A 26,259-nucleotide genomic window follows, 5' to 3' on the forward strand; every position below is an offset into this window, starting at 1 on the left:
CAATCGTATCCCTGAGCAGTGCAAGGCTGTCAGAGATCTTCCTGCCGGGTACAGTGCAGGTCTGGTCAGGGTAGATCACCAATTTCAGAGCTGACTTGACCCGATTGTTGATGAACTTGGACAGAATCTTATAGTCCACATTCATCAGTGAAATGTGTGGCCAATTTCTAATTTCCTCCCTTTCCCCCTTCTGCTAGTAGATGAGGGTGATGACGCCTTTCCTCATGGATTCTGACATGCTGCAGGCCAGGAGCAAATTCAAGTACACTTCACGCAGGTCTGGGCCGATCCAGTCCCACAGAGCCAAATACAACTCAGCTGGTAAGCAGTCACTTCTAGGAGTTTTACTCTTCTTGAAGGACTCAAGGGCCTTAGTCAGTTCATCAGAAGTTAGCGGTTTGTCCAGGGTCTCCCGTGTCCTGTTGTCTAAGACCTCCATAAAAGAGGACAGGAAGGACTGGGAAGCCGTGCTGTCTGTGGGCTTCACATCATACAATCCGGCATAAAAGGATTTGTTGATCCTCAAAATATCAGATTGCAATGACTTTACTGAGCCGTCTTCTTCCTTCAGTCTGCTGATCACAGAGCTCTCTCTGTGCACTTTTTGGAAGAAGCAATGTGAGCACGTCTCACCCTGCTCCACGGTGCGGACTTTGGACCGGAAAATTATCTTGGAGGCCTCCGAGGCAAAGAATGAGGCTTGCTGGCTCTTCACCTCTTGGAGTTCCTCCTTGACAACCACCCCCATCGACTGCAGCCGGAGCAGGTTTTGCATGTTTTTCTGGAGTCGGGACATTTCCCTCTGTTCCTTTCTAGCTTTCTGGATGCCTTTGAGGAAAAACCACTTGATGTTTTCCTTGATTGCTTCCCACCAGTGTGTCAGGGACTCAAAGAGGAGCTTTAAAGCTCTCCAACCTTTGTAATCCCTCTTGAGTTCCTCAGTGTCATCTGGAGTCAGCAGTTGCACGTTTAGCTTCCATGTCTGCCTGCCAAACCTCTGGTCTTCCTGTAAGTCAGTCAGTGACAGTAGGAGGCAGTGGTCGGAGAAGGTGGCTGTTTTTTGGGGTATTCTTAGATAGTAAGTATTGGTTAGACCGTTAGTTGCTGCAGGCCACCATGACAGATGTGTAACACAGTGAGAGTCACTGAATAGTGAAAGTAGACAACCATGTTTATTTTTATTCCCTCCTCATTCTTTAAATGTGGAAGGAGTCACAGTCCCTCATTTCATTGAAACCAAATAATTCAGCACAGCTTCATAATTGAACCCAGGACTTTCCTGAGTAGTATGGCTTGTTTGCATTTCACAGTTATCCACTGACTCAGTGGATTACACTTTAAACTTTTTCAGTATTTGGTAGGAGGAAGCAAGAGTATTTTTGACTTTTATTAATACATAGATTATTTGAAACACTGGAAATATTAATACAATTGATGTGGTATTTTTATATTAAATGAGAAGTTCATAGTACTTAAATGAAAATGATTGAAAATATAATTTTTATTAATATATACAGCCTCAATACAATAATTGGTAAAAATTTATAGTGCATATTAATAATGGCCCACAGTCTCCTAAAATAATGTGCATTAAAATGTCCACTATTTTTGTGTTACTTCCTCAGTTAACTATTTAACCATTGTGGTACTGCAAGCATGTGAAGTATTTGTTATCTTAAATTCTAGATTTTAGCATGCGTTCACCAAATAGGTTGAAAAATCAACATTTTAAAGAATTTTGCAATATGAATTTAAACAAACAGGTCAAGAGAGAATACATTCATTAAAATTTATTTAAACATGTATTGCTTTAATTTTCTAAACTTGTTTTGTACAAAAATATGCTTTTGGTGTTGTACAATCCACAATGCAAAGTAAGCACTGTATGTATGAACTGCATTGTTCAGGATGCATCCAAAGTATACAAACATGAGATTAGTTGCAAGAATATGTCACAAAAAACTGCTGAGACCATTTAATTATTTTGCATACTGGTTTTTTCCTCTTGTCATATAAGCTATAATGTTGCTTCAAGTAATAAATATGACATATGTATATTAAATATGTCCTTTTCACCCATTAAAGTTTCTTAGTGTTAATTTTTCCTTCAAGTTCCTTATATTTTCAGATTGTCCCACAGTCTTGCTCGAACAAACAAGCTGGAATGTGTAATGCAACATTAAGGTGATGATAGTTCCATATCTGTAGAAGCTTAGTTGTGAGAAAAAAACACATAAATTATATTCAGTAAAGGAAAACTGTTAGCTTTGAATGTACATCTGCATGATTAAGAAATAGCTTTTGATGCTACAAGTATTACCAAGAACTTCAAAGTTGTGTGTTTCTGAGTGTTTTATAAGTCAAGCAGCATTGCTATCAGGTGTGGTTTCTGTTCATATCATAATGTTGGTTTCAGTGAGATATGAAAGACCTCATTGCTAAGCATCCCTTGTTTGTTGATACTATACCTTAATATCTTCCAATTAAAGAGATGGTAGGATAGAAATTTTGTCTCGGATGGTACTACAAAATGGGCGGCCGATCATACCTGAAACATTAACTCTGCTTCTCTCTCTACAGGTTTTGTCAGATCTGATGAGTATTTCCAGCATTTTCTGTTTTTATTTCAGATTTATAGCATCCAAAGTATTTTGCTTTTGCATTTCTAACCCATTGTATTCAACTAAATTGGCACCTAATCTGAAATGTTATAATTTTATGTTAACTTATGTGTCTGAGTCAGCATTTATTACAGTGCTTTGCACATAACTGTTCATATAAGTGAGTCTGAGGACAACATTTAGTGTAAAACTCCCCCTCATGACATAATTTGACCAGCTGTCCATATTCTTAATGCCACTAAACAAAACTTTATGGTAAGTTAGAATGCACGGTTCTTTATGAACTATTGCTTTCAAACAACTATTTACAAGCAGCTTTAAGAGATAGAACAAAATAACTAACTGAGACATTGGGGAGAATTGTCTGCATGTGAGACAGGCTGGTCGGGAGTGGGTGCGGAGCTGATTGCCGCCCGTGATCGGCTGTGCACCGCCATTTTACAAGGGCAGGCCAATTAAGGCCCGCCCAGCGTAATGCACGGTCAGTAGAGCTCAGTACTACCTGTGTGGGCAGTGGGAGGAGGGAGGGTCAGGGCCTGCGCTCTTTCGCGCATGCATGTGAAAGAGCGCAGAAATCTCCCTAAGGCATGGAGCTGCCTCAGGGAGATTAAGTACATAATAGAAGCTCATAAATAATGAAGTTAAAAATTATTTAGACATGTCCCTGCATGTGACAGTGTCACATGAGCTGGGACATGTTTATGAATTGTGCAAAATTTTTTATTTATTTAATAAAGCCTTCAGGAAACCTCATCCTGCCCGTGGATGAGCTTTCCTGAAAAACGCAAAGGCTGCTTGGGCTCCTCACCTTAAGTAGGACGGGCAGCGTTGTTAATTATCTAAATTATTCCCCTAATGGCCTTAATAGGCCTTTGACAGTTCGACGGGCGCACAGCCATCTTTGGCGCACGCCCGCTGAAAGAAAGGTTTAAATGACGCGCAATGATGTCAGGATGCACGCCCAACGTCATCTCTGTGTCATTTTGCGTGGCGGTGTGTCGGGCTCGCCCTCTCATGCCAATGTCAAAATTCTGGCCACTGGGAAGTGTATAAATGTCTCAGATTTAGAATTATTGAACAATTCTGTAGAATCTGCTTTTAAGTAAATGAATTGGTTCAAAAATCAATGATGCTAATGGAGGCATATTTTGGTGTTTGGTAGCATACTTAGACGATGAATACTGTTTCAGAGCTATGTAATGCCTCAAAATAGCAGAAACAACAATAGGTAATGTTGACATGTCATAGTGTATACCTGTTGTTGAATGACTTAACTTGGGTAAAGCTACAAAGAAATAAATAGAAATCCTAAAAGGTGGAGTAAACGCCATGTTTTTTAATTGAAGAAAAAATATTTTTGTGATTCACTGTGAAAGAAAGAAATGGGGTCTCACACATACAATCGCTGATACTCATCCATTATGCATCTGAACCGATGTTGTAGCTTCACCATATGGACTAAGACTGCAACAACAACTTGCATTTTTATAGCACCTTCAATGTGGTAAATGTCCCAAGGCACTTCGCAGGAGTGTTTTAAACAAACTTTGACACTGAGCCGCGTAAGATATTAGGGCATATGACCAAAAACTTGGTCAGGAGGTAGATTTTAAGGAGTGCCTTAAAGGAGGATAGAGAAATAAAGAGACAAAGAAGTTAAGGAAGGGAATTCAGAGCTTTGGGCATAGATGGCTAAAGGCATGGCCGCAATGGTGGAGTGATTAAAATTGGGCATGCACACATTGTTAGAATTGGAGAAGTGCAGAAATCGTGCAGAGTTGTAGAGCAGTAGGGAGTTACATGAATAAACCATGAAGAAGCTATGGAGGCATTTGAAAACAAATTGAGAATTTTAAAATTGAAACATTGCTGGATTGGAATTCAATGTAGGTCAGGGAGCACAGGAAAATTGGTGAACAGGTTTGTGCAAATTAGAATATAAGCAACGGAATTTTGGATGAGCTGAAGTTTAAAGAGGGTGCAAGGTGAAAGGCTGGCAAGGAGAACTTCGGAATAGCCAAGTCTTCCAGGCATGAATAGGATTTGAGCAGCAGATGAGCTAAGGAAAGGTTGGAGACAGGCAATGAAGCAGAGGTGGAAGATGTTGGTCTTGGTGATAGAGAGTATATGAGATGGGAAGCTCCATCCTGGGTCAAATAGGAGGCTAAGATTGCGAATGATGTGGTTCAGTCTCCATAGCGGGGCACAGGCATGGAGTTGATTGCTAGGTGATGGAGTTCATAGAGGAACAGAAGAAAATGGCAACAGAATTCCAAATATTTAGTTGGAGGAAATTTCTGCTCATCCAGGAGAGATAAGCAGTCTAACAAATCAGAGGCGATGGAGCGATCAAGAGAGGTTATAGTGAGGAAGAGCTAGGTTAACTCAACATGCACATTGAACCTGCTGGTTCAGATGATGCCACCAAGGGAGCAACACATAGATAATAAATAGGAAGCACCAAGGGTAGGTCCCAGGGGGATTGCAGATGTAATGATGTAGGAGTGGGATGAGAAGCCATTGCAAATAATTCTGTGACTACAACTGGATTGAAAAAAAAGAAACTTGGTTCGGGCATTCCCACCCAACTGGACATTGGAGGGGAGGTGTTGAAGGAGGAGATGTAGTCAATCATGTCAAAAGCTGCAGATAGGTCAAGAAGGAGGAAGAGAGACATTTTACCAGTCACAGTCACATAGCCTCATTTATACTTTGATTAGTGCCATTTCAGTGGTGAAGCAAAACCATATTGGAAAGATTCAAACATGGAGTAGTGGGGAAAATGGTCACAGATATGGGAGGTAACAACATGTTCAATAATTTTGGAGATGAAAGAGAGGTGGATCTTTGCTCAAGGAGTTCATAGGTTGGAGAATTGGAGACGTTGGAGAGTTGGAGCAGTGCTGTAGGCTTGTTTCTGACCCATACTCCATTTGAGTTCCCTTCTATGAAAATAAGAAGTTACCCTCCAATTTTCCATTTTGGGCATGTTGGGAGCAGATTTTCAACCACCAGCTGCCAGTTTCTTACTGTCCCAAACTGCCCTGGGTCTGCCTGATACAATTTTTAGGCAGATCCATAAATGGATGAGGTGCTTTATATTCAGATATGCTATGCGTAAGGCCACATAGTACAAAACCCAAAATTGTTCAACATAAAAGAGATATCTTCAGCAGAAGGCAAAAGAATATGGACAAGCTGACTATCAATATCTTTTGGGGATCTAATCATGGGAGTTGTTATTTGGAAAACTACTCATCATGGGTGATGACCAAGTTGAAGGAGAAAAGTATTCCTCTTATTCATATCATCATGATTGTGTACTGTGTTTCTGTGTTTCAGCAGGCATATGAGACATCATGGCCAGGATTTTCCAGTTATTGGGTGGGTTCGGCAGCACCGGCTGGGGTAGGACATGGAGTTGACTTACCGCCCGCGATTTCACACGGATGGGTCAATTAAGGCCCACCCTGCGTCGATCGTGAATGGAGCGCTACCTGTGCGGGTGGGGTGAAGAGGGAGAGTCAGGTCCAGCACTCTTTTGCGCCTGCATGCGAAAGAGCACTTCAATCTCCCTGAGGCATGGAGCAGCCTCAGGGACATTGAAGCGCTTTTTAAAAAAAACGGACATTAAAAATGTAATGAAGCATATATCCCCTCATGTGACTGTATCATGTGAGATGGGACTTTTTTTATATTCAGAATAAAAGTTTTTATTTAATTAGTATTAGCTTTAGGAAACCTTATCCTGCTGCCCACCAACCATAAGGTTGGATGGGCAGCATAAAGTTCAATTTAATTACCTAGTTAATGGCCTTAATATGCCTTTCAATCATCGGCAGACGTGCAACCGATTCTGGTGCGCGCCTGCCAAGTGAAATGTTGCACGAGTTCGTGATGACATCGGGACGCACGCCCGATGTCATCGCGCGTCATTTTACATTCCAATGTGCTGGGCGCACACCCACATGCCAAATGTAAAATTCTGCCCCACGTTAAGTTAGGTCTTCTTGCAAAATTTTCCATTTACTATTTGTCCACTAAAACATGCCTAATTATGTGTATTGACTTATCACATGGGTCTGAATTTTCAGCTTGGTGGGGTGCATGATCAGCAGGCTCAGGAGCAGTCAGGAAACAGACCGCCTTACCATGATTTCATGCTGGCTTGTCAATTAATGGCCAGCCAGCGTGAAGCATGCTCTGAAATGCTCAGTGCTGCTGGGATGCGAGCAGGAGGAGGGCGGACACTGACGTTTCCATGGGCGGGGGCCCGGGTGCTCTGAAGAAGAGTCATACGGACTCAAAACATTAACACTGTCTTTCTCTCCACAGATGCTGTCAGACCTGCTGAGTTTTTCCAGCATTTTTTGTTTTTGTTTCATGTCTCCAGTATTGCCTGCTCTTGAGTCTATAGCAAAAGAGTTAAATGCTATTTTATCATCAGGTTTAACATTATTGACTGTGCGGTGCTAATGTTGCTCCACTTTTGGATGAAGCAACACAGTTTTTCATGACTTCCTTGGTGAGAAATAACATTCCTATGCATTAATCATTAGCATGGCTGAGCTGGACATACTGTCTGGTGGTCCTGCTCCTACATGTGAGCTTTTCTTGACCGTTCTCTGCTGCTCCTTCAGCATATTCAATATAGCAAGAGTCGATGACACAGCTTTGAAATAGCTGAGTGATGTTTTACATTATCTCCCTCTCTGTTCCAGGCTGGAATTCTACCAATTTGTGTGCTACTTTACTGTCACCTCTATAGCCAGCATCATTAACATGAGCTGGGCCGACAGGCAAGCATGAACAACTCTGTTCATTTGCTGTTAATTAGTCCTCAAAAAGTGATAGAAAGCCACTAACCGCTTTAAGTTGGCTCAGTCCCAGGAATTTTAGGAACATGGACAGAAGTGCACTTGTGCAAGCCATTTATTACAAATTAATGAAAATTTAGAAGATATGGTATTTGTAACCTCTGGGCAAAAAGTTTTGCAGTGTACAAAATAATAATTTCCATGTTTTGCAAACCATATTTACCACAATTAGATTACCATTTAGTCTTTGTGCTCTCCTCTTCATTTTGCACAGTTGCACACTTTGATTGCAGATCCATAGGAAGAACATCAGGACAATAGATACTGCCATAAGAACTGTAGCGACAACAGCTACAAAATGCAAGTCCTTATAAACTGGTTCTGTAGAAATACAAATGTTAAAATAAATGAAAACTCATTCAGGATAAATCTTTAAACCATGGATATTATATTGTCAGTGGTATTATTTTATAATTAGATTTCTGATTTTGATCTGAATTTTTATAAGAAAATACAATACAATATTCATGTTGTTGCAGTTATAAGTTATGAGGAAACATACAGTCAGCAACAAATCATTAACGAACTCTATCTGCACCTATACAATCACTGAAGCTAAGTGCAAAAAGAGGGAAAACAAAATAAACAGAGATGATTTTAGATTACATAGTAGCACTATCATACTGCTGTCGATTGGTAGGTTAGATAATTTCCCTCGCAATTCCCCACATAGATTTTCTAATCTCATACTACACTGAAATCTGCTTAGTTATTGAGGGAGGTGTTGAGTAGTTGCATTGTTCCCTCTGAAATACAGGGTGAAAACCAGATTTTCTGATAACTCCTCATCAGTTTTTAAACCATTCAGTATTTCAACTAGCTCCTCTTTCGATAAGATATTGGCAGCATTTTCTGCCTTGGTAAAGCTAGATGTAAAGTATTCATTTGCTACCTCAGCCATGCCCTTTGCCTCCATGTGTATATCGTATTTTTGGTTACCAATTGGCCTCAATCATCCTCTTACTACCCTTTTACTATTTATTTACTTTTAGGAGACTTTTGGATTCCTTTTATTTTAGCTGCTAATGTCTTCTCATACTCTCTCTTATTTCCTTTTTCACTTCCACTATGATCTTTCTATATTCAGCCAGGTTCTCACTTGTACTATCAACCTGACATCTATCGGATGCCCCATTTTCTGCGTCATCTCACTCTCTATCATTTGCATCATCCAAGAAGCTTTGGCTTTGACTGTCCTCCCTTTCCCCCTTTTGGGAATGTACCATGACAGTACCCAAACCATCTCTTCTTTAATTCCATTACAGTTCAATTACAGTTTTGCCTGCCAATCTATGATTCCAATTTACCCAGGACAGATTTGCCCTAAATCCACCATCTCCAATTAAGTCTTTTTACTCTAGATTGCTTCTTGACCTTTTACTTGGCTAAATTAAAACTTATATACTATGATCACTGTTCCCTAAATGTTCCCCTGCTGACACTTGATCCACTTGACCCCAATTATTCACCAAAACCATATCCAGCGATACTACCTTCTTCTTTCAGCCAGAAACATGCCGATCAAGAAAATTCACCTGAGCACATTTCAGAAATTCTTCCCCTTCTATGTCTTTTACGGCTTATGACAGGCTGAAAGCTTCCTTGTGAGACCTTGAGGAGCTGCTCCTGGTCCATAAGGAAACTTGAGAATATAACTAAAACCTATCTTTTGCTTCTTTTGAGGCCAGGATTGGGTTTCCAGCAGGTTTTGCATGACGGGGTGCTGACACTGTCCCCACCCAATGCTCAGTCAGCCTTGAGGTTAAGATAGCAGACTGGGTCCCGATGACATTGTCAGACCTGATTTGCATATTTAAGACAGGGCACCACTTCCTTCTTGCAGGGTCCTGCTCACCTGTTCAAAGAGCAGGTTAATATGGCTCATGGGGAGGAAGGGAAAAGGATTGGTCTAAGTAAGCGACTCCTGTTATTTTAACTACCCCTGTACTTGGTTTTGGCCACTGTTCCTGTTTCAGACAAGAGGATAATCATAAAATGCAGCCAGATTATACAGAAGGAAAAGAACAAGAAGTGAATTATTAATTGTAACTTACCATTTATATTCAATACAATAACACCATCTTTGCTGCTTCCTGCTTTATCTGTCACTGTCACTACATAGCAACCAGCATCGTATAGCTGAACGTTTGAAAGTTGGATGGACCCATTTCTGTATTCCTGAACTCGATCTTCAAAGCTCTTTGAAATGTTTTGATAATTGCCTGGTTCCCAGATGATAATGTTTTTCATTCCCCATGCTGACAGCTGTTTCCATCTAATAGTAGGCACTCCATTGCATCTGTATTCCATTGATAGAGTGGCACTTTCATTCACTGTAGCACTGACAATGTGATGAGGTATTAGTACCATAACTCCATTAGCTGCAAAATGACAGAATCAGATGTGTTCATTATATTTATAAATATGCTTCTACTCTGTGCCTTTCAAAGTATTTGAGCACCTTAAGTTATATAACGAGGCAGGAAATTTAAAAGTGATTGTAAAATTGCTTAGTTTTTTATTCTTTCATAGGACTTGGGTGTTGCTGGCAGGGCCAGCATTTGTTCCCCATCCATAATTGCCCTTTAACTGAATAGCTGGCTAGGCCATTTCAGGGGGCAGTTAAGAGTGAATCACATTGCTGTGAGTCTAGAGTTGACAGACCAGGTAAGGACAGCAGATTTCCTTCCCTAAAGGACATTAGTGAAACAGATAGATTTTTGTGACAATTGATGATAGTTTCATAATCACCATTACCAAGACTAGCTTTATATTCCAGATTTATTAATTAAATTTAAATTCCACCAGCCGCCATTTGAATCCATATCCTGTGAGCCTTAGCCTGGGTCTCTAGACTACTAGTACAGTGGCAATATCACTATACCCCCCCTAATTATTGGTGCCATATAATCAGCACAAAGGGAAGGGGAGGTCCTGGGTTCTCAGTCTGAGTCATACTGGTGGTCAGGTACCGAGTACATGCTGTGACATTTCTCTGCAGTTGGAGAGAGGGAATTGTCATACCCTAGTAAGTACCTTGATTAAAGTTCTGAGTTAAAAAATACAAATCTGTCAATTGTAGTTTCTGGCCTGTAATAAATATCTCCTTTTGCACAACCTGGAGCTTAGAGCCAAAATTGTGCCCAATGCCTTTTTTGCCAATGTCACCTTACACTCAAACTGACCTGATTAGAATACACTTGATCATAAAATGCACCTAAATCCGTGTATTTGTAAAGTGAGGTTCAAAGGTAATTGGAATAAAACCAATGGGGCCTCAATATTCTAGGGTGAAACATTGCCATGACATCAGTGGCAACCTGACAGCAGTCCGTGGCCTAAAGACATGGTGGCATTGACAGCCACTGTCAGTGCTGCCCATCCCTGGTTTGCAGCTTGAGATGTGACTGCAATTGGTAACATTGCGTGCTGACAGCCTCCTTATTAAAACACCAAGAGCATTGGTCTGGGCCTCTGCATTACTAGTCCCGTGACATTTCCACTATGCCACTATCTTCCCCCATCTCTTGTTGCTCCTGCACCTTCACTTCCAGTCCCAAAGGCAGCTTTACCAGACCACCCATGAATGCAATGAAATGATTTATAAGGCACTCAAAAGCAGTGCGACCTTAGCAAAATCTACTTTTTGGCAATCAGAATTCAGTTTGCAGTTTGGTAAAAGGCCAAAAAACACCTGGCTGTTAACCAGTAGCCTGAACTAACAAACCAGCGATGAACATGTAGGTATTGTGTCTTCGCTTTAACTGGTGTAGCTAAAGGTTATTTGCTGGCTGTTAAGAGTAATGAGTTTCTGGGCAACTTTATCATGGATGATACAACGTTAGAGTACAACAATATCAGAATAGGCTCCTCCAACAAGCACAGGACTCAAACTTAAATATATTTTCCAGTGTTTTTATTGGGAACCTAAGGAACAGCCAGGTTAAATATGTTATTTCCAGCTCATAAAAAAAGCTCACACTTGTTTGATGTCTTATCGCACACTTATACGTATGTTGCAGGCCCAAAAGAATGGGTGTGCAGAGTCAGATTTCTAGGACAAGGCCTCTTTTCACAAAATCAAATCTCATTAATTGTCTCAAGAGTTGAAATGAACTTTATTTATGATGCTCATATTTGCTAAGTAAATTTGCATGATACTAATGCAGTGATTTTTTATTTATCCTAGATAGGTTATTTAAATAGATCCTGTATATTATCAAACTATGACAATGTAAATAAAAGGTAACATTCTAAAGCATTTGTCTAAAGTCTTGTGTTAAATATTGGACAGGTGTGAAAGGGATTGTTACTGTGCAATGCTGTGCAATGTTAGGATAGGTGAGTCAGCAAGATTAGTTAGATTTTTAAAGTAATGGCCAAATTAACATTTTTCACCACAGCATTTACATAAAGGGTTCAACAAAATTGCTATGGATGAATATGAAATTATTCTATTACCTTTTCCTGAGCAATTTTCTGAACATACTAAGCAAGAACATAATTTCTCCTTGTCCTTTACAGTGTTAACTTTAGGAATAATAAGTTAAGTTTAAAGTGGATGATAAATTTCTTTTTATATTTACTTTATCTTAGAGTAGTTATGTTATCTTACAAGCAATCTGAAGCTCTATGGAAACCACTGTTATCATCTCAGTCAAGACTAGAGCATATTTTAAAAAAAAATCCAAAATCCCAGTTATTTATTGAAAAAATGAAGACACAAAGTACCATGGTTTAAAACAAAAGTTTTTTTTTTTAACTATACAAGAGTCAAACAAAGCAAATATTAATTACCTTCTTAGGTAACTCCCTATAGTCTAATACCCAGAATCAATGTAAGTTAAATGAATTAACAGGAAAATTGTGGTCGATTATAATCTATATATGACACATTAAATGGCAGATACAACTAAGACCGATCTTATGAATTGGCTTGCAGTCCATTCAACACATATGTAAGCAACGTCAGTCACAAAGTCCTTCAAAACACTGCCTTCCTCGTGAAGAATTTCACCTTTCCTTCTTCTAGGATTTTAGCCTGATCCCCTGCCGACAGCAGCACACAACCAACCCTAGTCCCATGGGTAAGGTCTTCACCACAATATGGCACATGTATGTAGAATGTCCTCAACTCTGCTTACGATGGTCTGGAAGGTGTAGATCCACCAATGTTATCTTCAAGTAACAGAAGCTGCTGCAGCAACTGTATATTTGCCTATTTTTGGCTTCTGGGTCTGGCCTCTGTATCCTTCAGCTTGCCTGTACAGCTCTGGGATCATCATCTATTGAGCTCTGATGGCTCTGTGTCCATTTATATGCTTTCAACCATTTCCAGACTCTCCTGAAGTTTTTGGTTTCCCTTTTCAGTTTCCCTTTTAAATTAGAGTCTGTCTCAAAAAACAAACAAACTCTGGAAGCACGGATTCCATAACACCAAAACAAAAACAGAATTACCTGGAAAAACTCAGCAGGTCTGGCAGCATCGGTGGAGAAGAAAAGAGTTGACGTTTCGAGTCCTCATGACCCTTCGACAGAACTTGAGTTCGAGTCCAAGAAAGAGTTGAAATATAAGCTGGTTTAAGGTGTGTGTGTGGGGGGTGGAGAGATAGAGAGACAGAGAGGTGGAGGGGGGGTGGTGTGGTTGTAGGGACAAACAAGCAGTGATAGAAGCAGATCATCAAAAGATGTCAACGACAATAGTACAATAGAACACATAGGTGTTAAAGTTAAAGTTGGTGATATTATCTAAATGAATGTGCTAATTAAGAATGGATGGTAGGGCACTCAAGGTATAGCTCTAGTGGGGTTTTTTTTTTATAATGGAAATAGGTGGGAAAAGGAAAATCTTTATAATTTATTGGAAAAAAAAAGGAAGGGGGAAACAGAAAGGGGGTGGGGATGGGGGAGGGAGCTCACGACCTAAAGTTGTTGAATTCAATATTCAGTTCGGAAGGCTGTAAAGTCCCTAGTCGGAAGATGAGGTGTTGTTCCTCCAGTTTGCGTTGGGCTTCACTGGAACAATGCAGCAAGCAAAGGACAGACATGTGGGCATGAGAGCAGGGTGGAGTGTTAAAATGGCAAGCGACAGGGAGGTTTGGGTCATTCTTGCGGACAGACCGCAGGTGTTCTGCAAAGCGGTCGCCCAGTTTACGTTTGGTCTCTCCAATGTAGAGGAGACCACATTGGGAGCAACGAATGCAGTAGACTAAGTTGGGGGAAATGCAAGTGAAATGCTGCTTCACTTGAAAGGAGTGTTTGGGTCCTTGGACGGTGAGGAGAGAGGAAGTGAAGGGGCAGGTGTTGCATCTTTTGCGTGGGCATGGGGTGGTGCCATAGGAGGGGGTTGAGGAGTAGGGGGTGATGGAGGAGTGGACCAGGGTGTCCTGGAGGGAGCGATCCCTACGGAATGCCGAAAAGGGGGGTGAAGGGAAGATGTGTTTGGTGGTGGCATCATGCTGGAGTTGGCGGAAATGGCGGAGGATGATCCTTTGAATGCGGAGGCTGGTGGGGTGATAAGTGAGGACAAGAGGGACCCTATCATATTTCTGGGAGGGAGGAGAAGGCATGAGGGCGGATGCGCGGAAGATGGGCCGGACACGGTTGAGGGCCCTGTCAACGACCGTGGGTGGAAAACCTCGGTTAAGGAAGAAGGAGGACATGTCAGAGGAACTGTTTTTGAATGTAGCATCATCGGAACAGATGCAACGGAGGCGAAGGAACTGAAAGAATGGGATTGAGTCCTTACAGGAAGCGGGGTATGAGGAGCTGTAGTCGAGATAGCTGTGGGAGTCGGTGGGTTTGTAATGGATATTGGTGGACAGTCTATCACCAGAGATTGAGACAGAGAGGTCAAGGAAGGGAAGGGAAGTGTCAGAGATGGACCACGTGAAAATGATGGAGGGGTGGAGATTGGAAGCAAAATTAATAAATTTTTCCAAGTCCCGACGAGAGCATGAAGCGGCACCGAAGTAATCATCGATGTACCGGAGAAAGAGTTGTGGAAGGGGGCCGGAGTAGGACTGCAACAAGGAATGCTCCACATACCCCATAAAGAGACAGGCATAGCTGGGGCCCATGCGGGTACCCATAGCCATACCTTTTATTTGGAGGAAGTGAGAGGAGTTGAAGGAGAAATTGTTCAGCGTGAGAACAAGTTCAGCCAGACGGAGGAGAGTAGTGGTGGATGGGGATTGTTCAGGCCTCTGTTCGAGGAAGAAGCTAAGGGCCCTCAGACCATGCTGGTGGGGGATGGAGGTGTAGAGGGATTGGACGTCCATGGTGAAGAGGAAGCGGTTGGGGCCAGGGAACTGGAAATTGTTGATGTGACGTAAGTTGTCAGAGGAATCACGGATGTAGGTGGGAAGGGACTGGACAAGGGGAGAGAGAAGGGAGTCAAAATAACGAGAAATGAGTTCTGTGGGGCAGGAGCAAGCTGAGATGATCGGTCTACCGGGGCAGTTCTGTTTGTGGATTTTGGGTAGGAGATAGAAGCGGGCCGTCCGAGGTTGGGCGACTATCAGGTTGGAAGCTGTGGGAGGGAGATCCCCAGAGGAAATGAGGTCAGTGACAGTCCTGGAAACAATGGCTTGATGTTCAGTGGTGGGGTCATGGTCCAGGGAGAGGTAGGAGGAAGTGTCTGCGAGTTGACGCTCAGCCTCCGCGAGGTAGAGGTCAGTTGTTGTCTGGCGCACTGACCTGTACCTCGCGGAGGCTGAGCGTCAACTCGCAGACACTTCCTCCTACCTCTCCCTGGACCATGACCCCACCACTGAACATCAGGCCATTGTTTCCAGGACTGTCACTGACCTCATCTCCTCTGGGGATCTCCCTCTCACAGCTTCCAACCTGATAGTCGCCCAACCTCGGACGGCCCGCTTCTATCTCCTATCCAAAATCCACAAACAGAACTGCCCCGGTAGACCGATCGTCTCAGCTTGCTCCTGCCCCACAGAACTCATTTCTCGTTATCTTGACTCACTTCTCTCTCCCCTTGTCCAGTCCCTTCCCACCTACATCCGTGATTCCTCTGACACCTTACGTCACATCAACAATTTCCAGTTCCCTGGCCCCAACCGCTTCCTCTTCACCATGGACGTCCAATCCCTCTACACCTCCATCCCCCACCAGGATGGTCTGAGGGCCCTTAGCTTCTTCCTCGAACAGAGGCCTGAACAATCCCCATCCACCACTACTCTCCTCCGTCTGGCTGAACTTGTTCTCACGCTGAACAATTTCTCCTTCAACTCCTCTCACTTCCTCCAAATAAAAGGTATGGCTATGGGTACCCGCATGGGCCCCAGCTATGCCTGTCTCTTTATGGGGTATGTGGAGCATTCCTTGTTGCAGTCCTACTCCGGCCCCCTTCCACAACTCTTTCTCCGGTACATCGATGATTACTTCGGTGCCGCTTCATGCTCTCGTCGGGACTTGGAAAAATTTATTAATTTTGCTTCCAATCTCCACCCCTCCATCATTTTCATGTGGTCCATCTCTGACACTTCCCTTCCTTGACCTCTCTGTCTCAATCTCTGGTGATAGACTGTCCACCAATATCCATTACAAACCCACCGACTCCCACAGCCATCTCGACTACAGCTCCTCACACCCCGCTTCCTGTAAGGACTCCATCCCATTCTCTCAGTTCCTTCGCCTCCGTCGCATCTGTTCCGATGATGCTACATTCAAAAACAGTTCCTCTGACATGTCCTCCTTCTTCCTTAACCGAGGTTTTCCACCCACGGTCGTTGACAGGGCCCTCAACCGTGTCCGGCTCATCTCCCGCGCATCCGCCCTCAAGCCTTCTCCTCCCTCCCAGAAACATGATAGGGTCCCTCTTGTCCTCACTTATCACCCCACCAGCCTCCGCATTCAAAGGATCATCCTCCGCCATTTCCGCCAACTCCAGCATGATGCCACCACCAAACACATCTTCCCTTCACCCCCCTTATCGGCATTCCGTAGGGATCGCTCCCTCCAGGACACCCTGGTCCACTCCTCCATCACCCCCTACTCCTCAACCCCCTCCTATGGCACCACCCCATGCCCACGCAAAAGATGCAACACCTGCCCCTTCACTTCCTCTCTCCTCACCGTCCAAGGACCCAAACACTCCTTTCAAGTGAAGCAGCATTTCACTTGCATTTCCCCCAACTTAGTCTACTGCATTCGTTGCTCCCAGTGTGGTCTCCTCTACATTGGAGAGACCAAACGTAAACTGGGCGACCGCTTTGCAGAACACCTGCGGTCTGTCCGCAAGAATGACCCAAACCTCCCTGTCGCTTGCCATTTTAACACTCCACCCTGCTCTCATGCCCACATGTCTGTCCTTTGCTTGCTGCATTGTTCCAGTGAAGCCCAACGCAAACTGGAGGAACAACACCTCATCTTCCGACTAGGGACTTTACAGCCTTCCGAACTGAATATTGAATTCAACAACTTTAGGTCGTGAGCTCCCTCCCCCATCCCCACCCCCTTTCTGTTTCCCCCTTCCTTTTTTTTTCCAATAAATTATAAAGATTTTCCTTTTCCCACCTATTTCCATTATAAAAAAAATAAAAAAAAACCCACTAGAGCTATACCTTGAGTGCCCTACCATCCATTCTTAATTAGCACATTCATTTAGATAATATCACCAACTTTAACTTTAACACCTATGTGTTCTATTGTACTGTCATTGACATCTTTTGATGATCTGCTTCTATCACTGCTTGTTTGTCCCTACAACCACACCCCCCCCCTCCACCTCTCTGTCTCTCTACCTCTCCGTCCCGCACACACACACCTTAAACCAGCTTATATTTCAACTCTTTCTTGGACTCGAACTCAAGTTCTGTCGAAGGGTCATGAGGACTCGAAATGTCAACTCTTTTCTTCTCCACCGATGCTGCCAGACCTGCTGAGTTTTTCCAAGTAATTCTGTTTTTGTTTTGGATTTCCAGCATCCGCAGTTTTTTTGTTTTTATTTCCATAACACCACCCTGTTGGCAATGAGCAACCGCTAGCGTGGGTGGAATTGAATAGTTATGGGTAGGGCAGTGGAATGAGAAGCTCTGCTGTTAAATTTTCAGGTTTCACAAAAGATCTGTAACAATAGTAACTAAAGCATTCAACTGTAAATAGCTAAGATTATTAATTTAACTTGGCTTTTCTACTCTCTGCAGGGCATGCAGAGTGGGTTTGGAGTGGGTGGATGTAAGGTGTGTTGACACCTTGTTTATTTTTGTTTATATTTTCACTGGCCTCATACATATTCATTTGGCTGTTAATTTTTACAAGCAGTGTTCATATTTACATGTTTCTGACCAATATTGACAGAATGCCACTGAGCAGGTTCGATATTCTGTTATGCAATTCACTGTCAGCAGTCAGACAATGCACTGCTCTAGAAGTGTAGGTATCCTGCCACTAATGTTATCTCAGGAGAAGGGCCAACCCAGGGCTAAATTTTTGCAGATACATTATTTTCCAAATAAATTATTATTTTCCAAATGCTAAGAAGATGAAGTAGTTTACACAGCAAGTAATCTCGTCCTCATTTAAGAGAATTTCTAGTGAAGTATAGTTTTTCAGTGGCATATTCCAAACCACTGTTCACCTCATTACAACATTATCAAGGTGACCTAATGAATACCTTGCAACTTTGAGAAGGGAGATTAGCAAGTGGCTTTGGGAAGATTATAGGTTCATTTAGAAGATGTTACTGTGTCTTGTCAATAAGCACAGCAGCACTACATGTATTTACAAGGAATTATTTTAAATCATTGATAGCTGATGGAATAAATGTAATCCACACACTGCAATATGTACTACAAAACAGTACAAAAACAATATATTAATTAGTATTAGTTGAGACATGCTGTATTTTTTACAATAATTTCTGTTGAATATTTCCTCCTGTTCTTTAGCTTCCCGTGGAGGATAGACCAGTGTTGCTACTTGAATTGTTAGGCCCACAAAGGTGATTTGGAACTAAATAAGCTTGTGTCTCATGTTAGTCAAATCTGTATGTCTGACTGACTTTCATGTTGAGTCAGGGTGGAAATGATGTCAGAAAACTGCCACTTGTTATTTGCCGCAATTGCTTATTTAAAAAAATAAATAAGCCATGCTGGCAGTTTGGGACATTTGCCTCCTACAGAAGGATCATGAAATTTGCAAAATATACTAAGAAATCATAAGACTTTCTTCATTCTTTAGTATATAATAGTTATTGAATTAAGGGACAGAATTTTGCTGTTGGCGAAGGGGGGCGGTGGCAGGGGGGGGCGCTCGGGCGGAACCCCGGACGTCATCCCGCCCCATTTAAATTTTCAGGAAATGGTGAGGATTTCAGTTTTGTGGCAACTTATGCAGCACCTTTTAACCACATTGTTATGAAGCTATTAATGTGTATTAATATTTTGGAAAATATTTTTCTTCTACAATAGAGCTTTAGTCTGTGGGTGTGTCTTAATTGGATTAAAGCCAGCTAGTCTGGGTGCTTTGCTGTGTACTAGTTTTGATATGTAAGAGAGATAGAGTGTATTTGCATTTTTTGGATAGACCATTCAAGAAGAGGGGTGAAAACTGACATCTATCTAGCAGTTATCAAGCAATATTAATATTATTAATAAAATTGGTAATATGAAAGGGGTTTTATTGTTAGAAGAGGCGGGTGATACAATGAGAATTTGCATTCAATGGGCAGTGGTAGGTATAGCTTCAGCAGTTTTCTGTGTGCAGATCAAAGGCAATGTGAGATCAAAAGGCAGTTGTAAGCCTCCAACTGTCTCCACAGGAACCAAAGTGAAAAGAACCTCATTTTGAAATCATAAGGTGAAAACACTTTGCCTGGTGTTTGGTTAAGTCTATGGGCTGCTGTTGCCTTAATGGAGATAATGATTTATGATCATTACATAAAAGTTATGATTGTAGTAATTTGTAGCCAAGTGTATATATATTTTAACCTGTGTAAATTAATAAAATGTTTCATTTAGTTTAATGTAAAACCTTGAGAACTAGTGGTCTGATTCCTGAATTTAGAGTCGCATCTCAAACATAATATTTAGAAGTATGGGTTATGACAGTTGTTTAAAGTTTCCCTCTGGGATTTTTAAACAACTCAGCTTTACCAACTGCATTGGTCATAACAATTGGGGCCTCTTGCCAAGATAAATTATATTTCTAATTCCTTGATTGATTTGGAATTGGTGAATCTTAAATCTTACACGTGCATGAGGCACTTTGAATTCAAAGTGTGTTCACAGTTTACTCAAGAGAGTTCTGGGGAGCAGGTTGCAGAAATGTTTAAAGACTTTGTATGTGAAGGGAAAGTCTTTCCATGTGTACAGGGTGGAGCAAATAAAGGTGTTAAAATTTGAAGAGACACAGGGGCTAATCAATCCTTAATGTGGGATAATGATATTTGTTATTCAAAATGAGTGTTGCAGGAGAAGGTAATAATAAATGGGGTTCATGGAGATGCTAAGTCTATTCCATTGTGGAAGGTAAATTTAAAGAGCAAATGGAAGATGGGTGAAGTTATGGTTGGAGTGGTGGAAAAATTGCCCATTGCAGGGGTTCAATTTATTCTGGGTAATCATATAACTGGATTGCAAATGTGGGTGATGCCTATGGCAGTTAAGCAGCCTGTAGAAGTGTTTTCAACAGAAGTGTTACAGAAGGAATATCCTGGATTATAATGAGATCAAAGGCTCATAGAGAACAAGATGAGCAGGCAGTTCAAAGGCAAAAAGAAGGAATGCAGTACAGTTCAGTTGAAATGTTTAACTCAAAGAGGTTAGTGGAATGACAGAAAAATTATTTGTAATTAAAACAGTTATATCAGAAAGCTCATTTAGAAACTGAAGCAAAATGTGTTCTGGCATGTTATTATCTATTCTGATGAGAAAATGATGGTCGGATTATATCTCATCAAATGAAAGCTAGAGGGAGGTGCATCAGATTGTTATCCCATTAGAGTATAGAAATGGGATTCTGAAGACTGCTCATGAAATTCCAATGGGGGAACATTTAGGAATTGGGAAAACATAGGGAAGGATACAGAGGTTCTTTATGGTCAGGATTGCTAGGGATGTAGTCAAATTCTGTAGAACCTGTTATATGTGTCAAATAACAGGAAAACCACAAGCAGTGATTAAGCCCAACACCAACATTTAAAGAACCTTTTACCAGGGTCACGATTGATTGTGTAGGTCCCCTTCACAAGACTAAATCAGATCAGGGGTCAAATTTCATGTCACAGCTGTTTAAGGAAGTAATGAACAGTTTGGGGATAAAACAATTTAAGTAAACAGCTTATCATCCAGAGTCACAAGAAGCTTTGGAAAGATGCCATCAAACTTTAAAAACTATGATAAGAGCATACTGTCATGGTTATGCACAGGATTGGGACACAGGAATTCCATTTTTGTTATTTGCAATTAAAGACGCTCCTAATGTATTGACTGGTTTTAGCCTTTTGAACTAGTTTATGGTCATGAGGTAAGGGGACGACTGAAATTGATTCGTGAGGAATTAGTGGGTCAAAACCTTGCTGGATTACGTATCAAATTTCAGGGAAAGATTGAACAGAGCATGTGAGCTGCAAGGGAAAATTTAAAGCTCTCACAGCAATGATGAGAGTGAAAGCAGATAAGAAGGCTAAAATTCACAGTTTTGTTTCTGGAGAGAAAGTACTAGTTTTGTAACCAGTACTAGATGATTCATTAAATGCAAGATTTAGAGGGTCTTACAACATTGAAACGAAATTGAGTGAAGTAAATTATTTAATATATACTCCAGATAGAGGAAAGAAGCAGAGGGTATGTCATGTAAATATGCTTAAGAAATACTTTGACAGAGAAGAGGAACAAAAGGAGGTATTTGTAATGCTGAATGATGAGAAAGAGGTAGAAGTGGAGGACTCTGAAATTGCTTTTCCTCTAATCAAATTGGATAATGAAGGGGTGCTTGACAATTTAATTGAAATGTTGAGTAACCTTCCAAGCAAGTGTCAAAGTGTAAAAGCTTTTGCAATCACACAAACCTAATTGTGGCAATAAGTTCGGAAAGACACATTTAGCTTTACATGATGTATGTATAGGAATATCATCTTTAATAAGGCAACAACCTTATAGATTAAAGCTGGCAAAGTTATCTTAAGTACAAAAATAAATTGATTTCATGCTTCAAAATGATATCATCGAGTCTAGTTGCAGTAACTGGAGTTCGTCTATTGTACTGGTACCGAAACCGGATGGAACACAAAGACTGTGTGTGAACTATCGAAGGTGAATGTGATGACAAAAAGCAGATTCATATCCCATACCACGGTTGGAGGATTGCATTGAGAAAGTGGGACAATTGAAATTTATCACAAAGATTGACTTGCTAAAAGGATACTGGCAGGTAGCGTTGTCGGAGAGAGCAAAGGAGATATCAGCTTTCATAATGCCAAGTGAACTATATCAGTTTAAAGTCATGCCAAGAATGCACCTGCAATATTTCAAAGACTGACAAACAAAGTAATTGCTGGTTTAGGCAATTATGCGGCTTATGTTGATGATCTAATTGTTTGCAGCCAGATGCGGGAGGAGCATTTACAGCATCTGGAAGAATTATTTACTTGACTACAAGAAGCTAATTTGGTGAAGAACTTGGCTAAAAGTGAACTTGCAAAAGCACAAGTTAGGTATCGACGGCATACCATTGGATATAGTAAGGTGGCTCCGAGAGATATGAAAGTCAAGGCTATCGCAGATTTCCCAGTGCCTACAACAAAATGAGAAATTTTGAGATTTCTGGGCATGAGTGGGTTTTACTGGAAATTTGTAGCAAATTTTAGCCAAGTGGTTGCTCCACTGACTGAACTACTAAAAAACAAGAAGAAGTTTCAGTGGACACTGGAGTGTCAGGGGTCATTCGATAGTTTGAAAACTGTATTAACTATGGCACCAGTGTTGGCAGTGCCCAATTATGCCAAGCAATTTAAGTTGGCCATTGACGCAAGCGATATAGGCATTGGGGCCGTACTGTTACAAGAAGATGACACTGGAATTGAAAAATCGATATGGAAGCTGAATGTACAACAGAAAAGATATTCAACGATCAAAAAAGAGACTTTGAGTTTGATGATAGCATTGTAGCATTTTGACATCTATGTTGCAAACAATTCATCAAAAACAATTGTTTATACAGACAATAGTCCTTTGAAGCTTTGGACAAATTTCAAGACAAAAGTGCAATGCTTTTCGGATGGAGTCTATTATTACAACCATTCAATTTAGGTATTATACGTATTGTTGGAAGAGAAAATCTGTTCGTAGATGTGTTATCAAGAGTTTGAAGCTTAAAGGAAAACGGGACATTTAAAAAAAACCTGGGCATGAACTGGAGTGATTCCTGTTGATACCAAGGACTTGTGTATATATATTGTTATGTTAATGCATGCAGCTGGTAACGTAATAGTGTAATAAGTATAGGAGATAGTGTGAGATGGGTTATTAAAATGAAACAACTTTTTAGAATAATGATGATTAATTTTCTGATAAGGAGGGGGATGTCATGAAGCTATTTATGTATGGAATATTTTGGAAAATATTTTTCTTCTAAAATAGAGGTTTAGTCTGTGGGTGTATCTTAATTGGATTAAAGCCAGCTAGTCTGGGTGCTTTGCTGTATAGTAGTTTTGACATGTAAGAGAGATAGAGTGTATTTGCATTTTTTGAATAGACCGTTCAAGAAGTGGGGTGAAAACTGACACCTATCTAACAGCTACCAAGCAATATGTTAATATTACTAATAAAATTGGTAATATGAAGGAGTTTTATTGATAGAAGAGGCGGGTGACACAATGAGAATTTACATTCAATGGGTGGTGGTAGGTATAGCTTCAGCAGTTTTTTGTGTGCAGATCAAAGGCAATGTGAGATCAAAAGGCAGCTGTAAGCCTCCAACCGTCTCCACAGGAACCAAAGTGAAAAGAACCTCATTTTGAAATCATAAGGTGAAAACACTTTGCCTGGTGTTTGGTTAAGTCTATGGGCTGCTGTTGCCTTAATGGAGATAATGATTTATGATCATTACATAAAAGTTATGATTGTAGTAATTTGTAGCCATGTGTATATATATTTTAACCTGTGTAAATTAATAAAATGTTTCACTTAGTTTAATGTAAAACCTTGAGAACTAGTGGTCTGATTCCTGAATTCAGAGTCGCATCTCAAACATAACACTTAAAATTATAGGTTATGACAATTGTTTAAAGTTTCCCTCTGAGATTTTTAACTAACTCAGCTTCACTAACTGCATCGATCATAACAAACAGTATAAAGTGCTTTCACAAAATATGTGAAAATTCCATGACCACAATCAATTTAACAATTTCCCAAATGCTGCGTAATATCTCTGCTATGCAGTTAACCCACATACATTAAATGAACTTTGAAAGCTAGTTGCATTTTGGGCTTTCAGAAAGACCTTTCTCAAAGCTTCACTGTTGCAAACATTAATTGTAAACAGCGGTATACCATTCAGTATGTATTGGGCATACACAATCTGACACACCAACTACCTTAGCTTTTGACAAAATGCCATCAACCTGAATTATTTGCTGGGATCTTACTAGGGCTATCTGTACCTTGCTTGTCCTGTTTTCTACCTTAATTAGCACATTCCTTAGATAATACCACCACCTTCAACACCTCTTTGTCCCTTTGTCTGTGACATTTTTTGGTTATCTCCTCCTATCACTGGCTCTCTATCCAGCTCTGCTTGTCCCACCCACCCTTAAACCAGCTTATATTTCACCTCGCTTCTATTTTTACTTAGTTCAGACTTGAAGCGTTAACTGTGTTCCTCTCCACAGATGCTGCCAGACCTGCTGAGTTTTTCCAAATATTTTTGTTTTTGTTTTTTTTTGGATTTCCAGCAACCGCAGTTTTTTGCTTTCATATTAACGTAGTTCTCTTTCCTCAGGCTCTGTCTCTCCTGTTCCAATTAAGGATAAAGCATCTTTGTTCACAACCAGAAGTATCAATGAAATCTAGTTACTTACCTGATAAATACAATGCTGTTAAACACAGGATTAAAAGAAGACTCTTGTTATTCCAATTTCTAGTCCTCATCAGAAACATTCAACCATTCTTTAGGAGATGGATTATTACAGCACGTGTGTACTTTCAGTCTCTGGTTCTCTGAAGCCTATTTTAATGGACTTTGTACTGCAAGCGCACTGGACAAACTGGTTTGCTTTTCATTTGCAAATGAGTTGGCACCTGGCCTGATACAAGAAATGTGTCAAGATTATTGAGGAGGTGTTTGTGAATCCTTGTCCCAATGTGTACATATTGAGAAATGTAATGTTTAAATTAGAGATTTCAGTATATCTGTATGACTCTGCAGTTTGTAATTGGGATAATTTATATTCAGTTGTAGCAGTTTTGCTGCAATCCTTTTTCATTCCTTCCTTATTTCTTAAACTTTAAGGCCCCTGTTATTTCAAGGCTTCATGTCTATTAAAGCTTCAGGTCCCTAAGAGAACCCGATTGTAAATCTAAGGATGGTAAATGCTGGCTGAGTTAAAATAAGGAACGCAATGTACAGCACATGGGAAGCCTGAGTAAATATATCTATTTTAATGGCAGCTTTAATTACTAAAGATTTATCGCCTTCATAAAGAAAACTTTGCTAAAACTTTTTTTTACTTTGGAAAGGGAGAGAAACTGTAGAGTGGCATTTTTGTCACCGGCCCAGGTCTTCCGAGGAGTGACAATTATCGTCAGGTTGCTGCTCTGCTCAAACCTTTTCCCCACCTTGAGGCTTCTCCTCATTTCTTGCTGCATCTTCCAAGCTCGGTTTAGCAGAAATACGGAGATCACCATCAGATCGCAGTAGAGTCAGGGGAAGTCAGGACCTGCTCCCTTCTTACGGCTCTAACTGCCACTGTCAGCCAATACAATTTACACAATCACATTCACACAAAAACAGAATGCCAGATTATTTTTCCTATTAAAGATATTTCCCCTTTAGAGGAATCCAGTATTGCAACATATTTCTATAATAGCATGCTATAATTCTGGTTGTGTATTCTTGTCAAAGTAGTATGTGTAGATGATTTACATTCCTTGACTTGCTTTCTAACATTATAATGTATTATGTCTAAATATTTTCCCCCAGTGACACTAACCGCTTGCAATTCCTACTTTTCTTTTTGTGCACTGAAACCTGTGCTAAAGGCTTATAAACCCCTCAGTATTAGATAATCTGTACAAAGCATTAGTTGCACTTTCCATCTCCCTAAGCCAATTATGGTTATCTCAAAGGTGTGTACATTTATTTAGTTTATCTTATTTGATTTCTACTCAGGTTCTCTACATTAGAAAACAAACACTGGTTTATTCTCGGCCAAGACACAGACTGACTTTTCCTTTATTATCACCCTGTTTGGACTCAGAAATGTCTAGCAGTGGATGGAAAATAAACTGACTGATTGTCCCACCCACTTACCGCGGCTTTTACATGCAGTCCCAGTTCTGGTGGACATCATTCCTGGTGTGGCCAGACCTTTAGAATAGGTAGGAAGTTCATGAAATGTTATAAGTAAGACTCATTTTGACTCCAGTGCCATTTTCTGTTCTCACCACCTCTCTTAGTTCCTGCTGTTGCTCACTAATCATGCATGGTATAGAATAGGATATAACCATTCTCAGCTGCTCTTGGACCTGGAGCGTTTGGAGATACTTTTCGCGCAGTAGCTTGTGGGTTTTTTTTTCACTTGA

At 40.8% G+C, this 26,259-nt stretch overlaps 1 protein-coding gene across 1 annotated transcript; it reads right to left on the reverse strand.

The window, feature by feature from the left end:
- Nucleotides 1-1,483: 1,483 nt before the first annotated feature.
- Nucleotides 1,484-24,698, reverse strand: LOC121284302 (V-set and transmembrane domain-containing protein 5-like). The gene is made up of 4 exons (XM_041199679.1): nucleotides 24,537-24,698; nucleotides 9,553-9,879; nucleotides 7,676-7,819; nucleotides 1,484-2,211 (listed from the first exon to the last, which is right to left on the reverse strand). The coding sequence occupies exons 1-4, from the start codon at nucleotides 24,613-24,615 to the stop codon at nucleotides 2,180-2,182; spliced, it is 582 nt and encodes a 193-aa protein (XP_041055613.1). The 5' UTR covers nucleotides 24,616-24,698; the 3' UTR covers nucleotides 1,484-2,179.
- Nucleotides 24,699-26,259: the final 1,561 nt, after the last annotated feature.

Source organism: Carcharodon carcharias, chromosome 11, assembly GCF_017639515.1.
Source record: "Carcharodon carcharias isolate sCarCar2 chromosome 11, sCarCar2.pri, whole genome shotgun sequence".
Taxonomy (NCBI): domain Eukaryota; kingdom Metazoa; phylum Chordata; class Chondrichthyes; order Lamniformes; family Lamnidae; genus Carcharodon; species Carcharodon carcharias.

Bases quoted from the DNA above. Each gene is read 5' to 3' on its own strand.
- LOC121284302 (XM_041199679.1), bottom strand. From the start codon at position 24,615: ATGTTTCTGATGAGGACTAGAAATTGGAATAACAAGAGTCTTCTTTTA. The intron at 9,880-24,536 runs GTAAGTAACTAG...GTCATTTTGCAG, and splicing joins AACAGCATTGTATTTATCAG to CTAATGGAGTTATGGTACTA. The intron at 7,820-9,552 runs GTAAGTTACAAT...GTATTTCTACAG, and splicing joins TATTGTATTGAATATAAATG to AACCAGTTTATAAGGACTTG.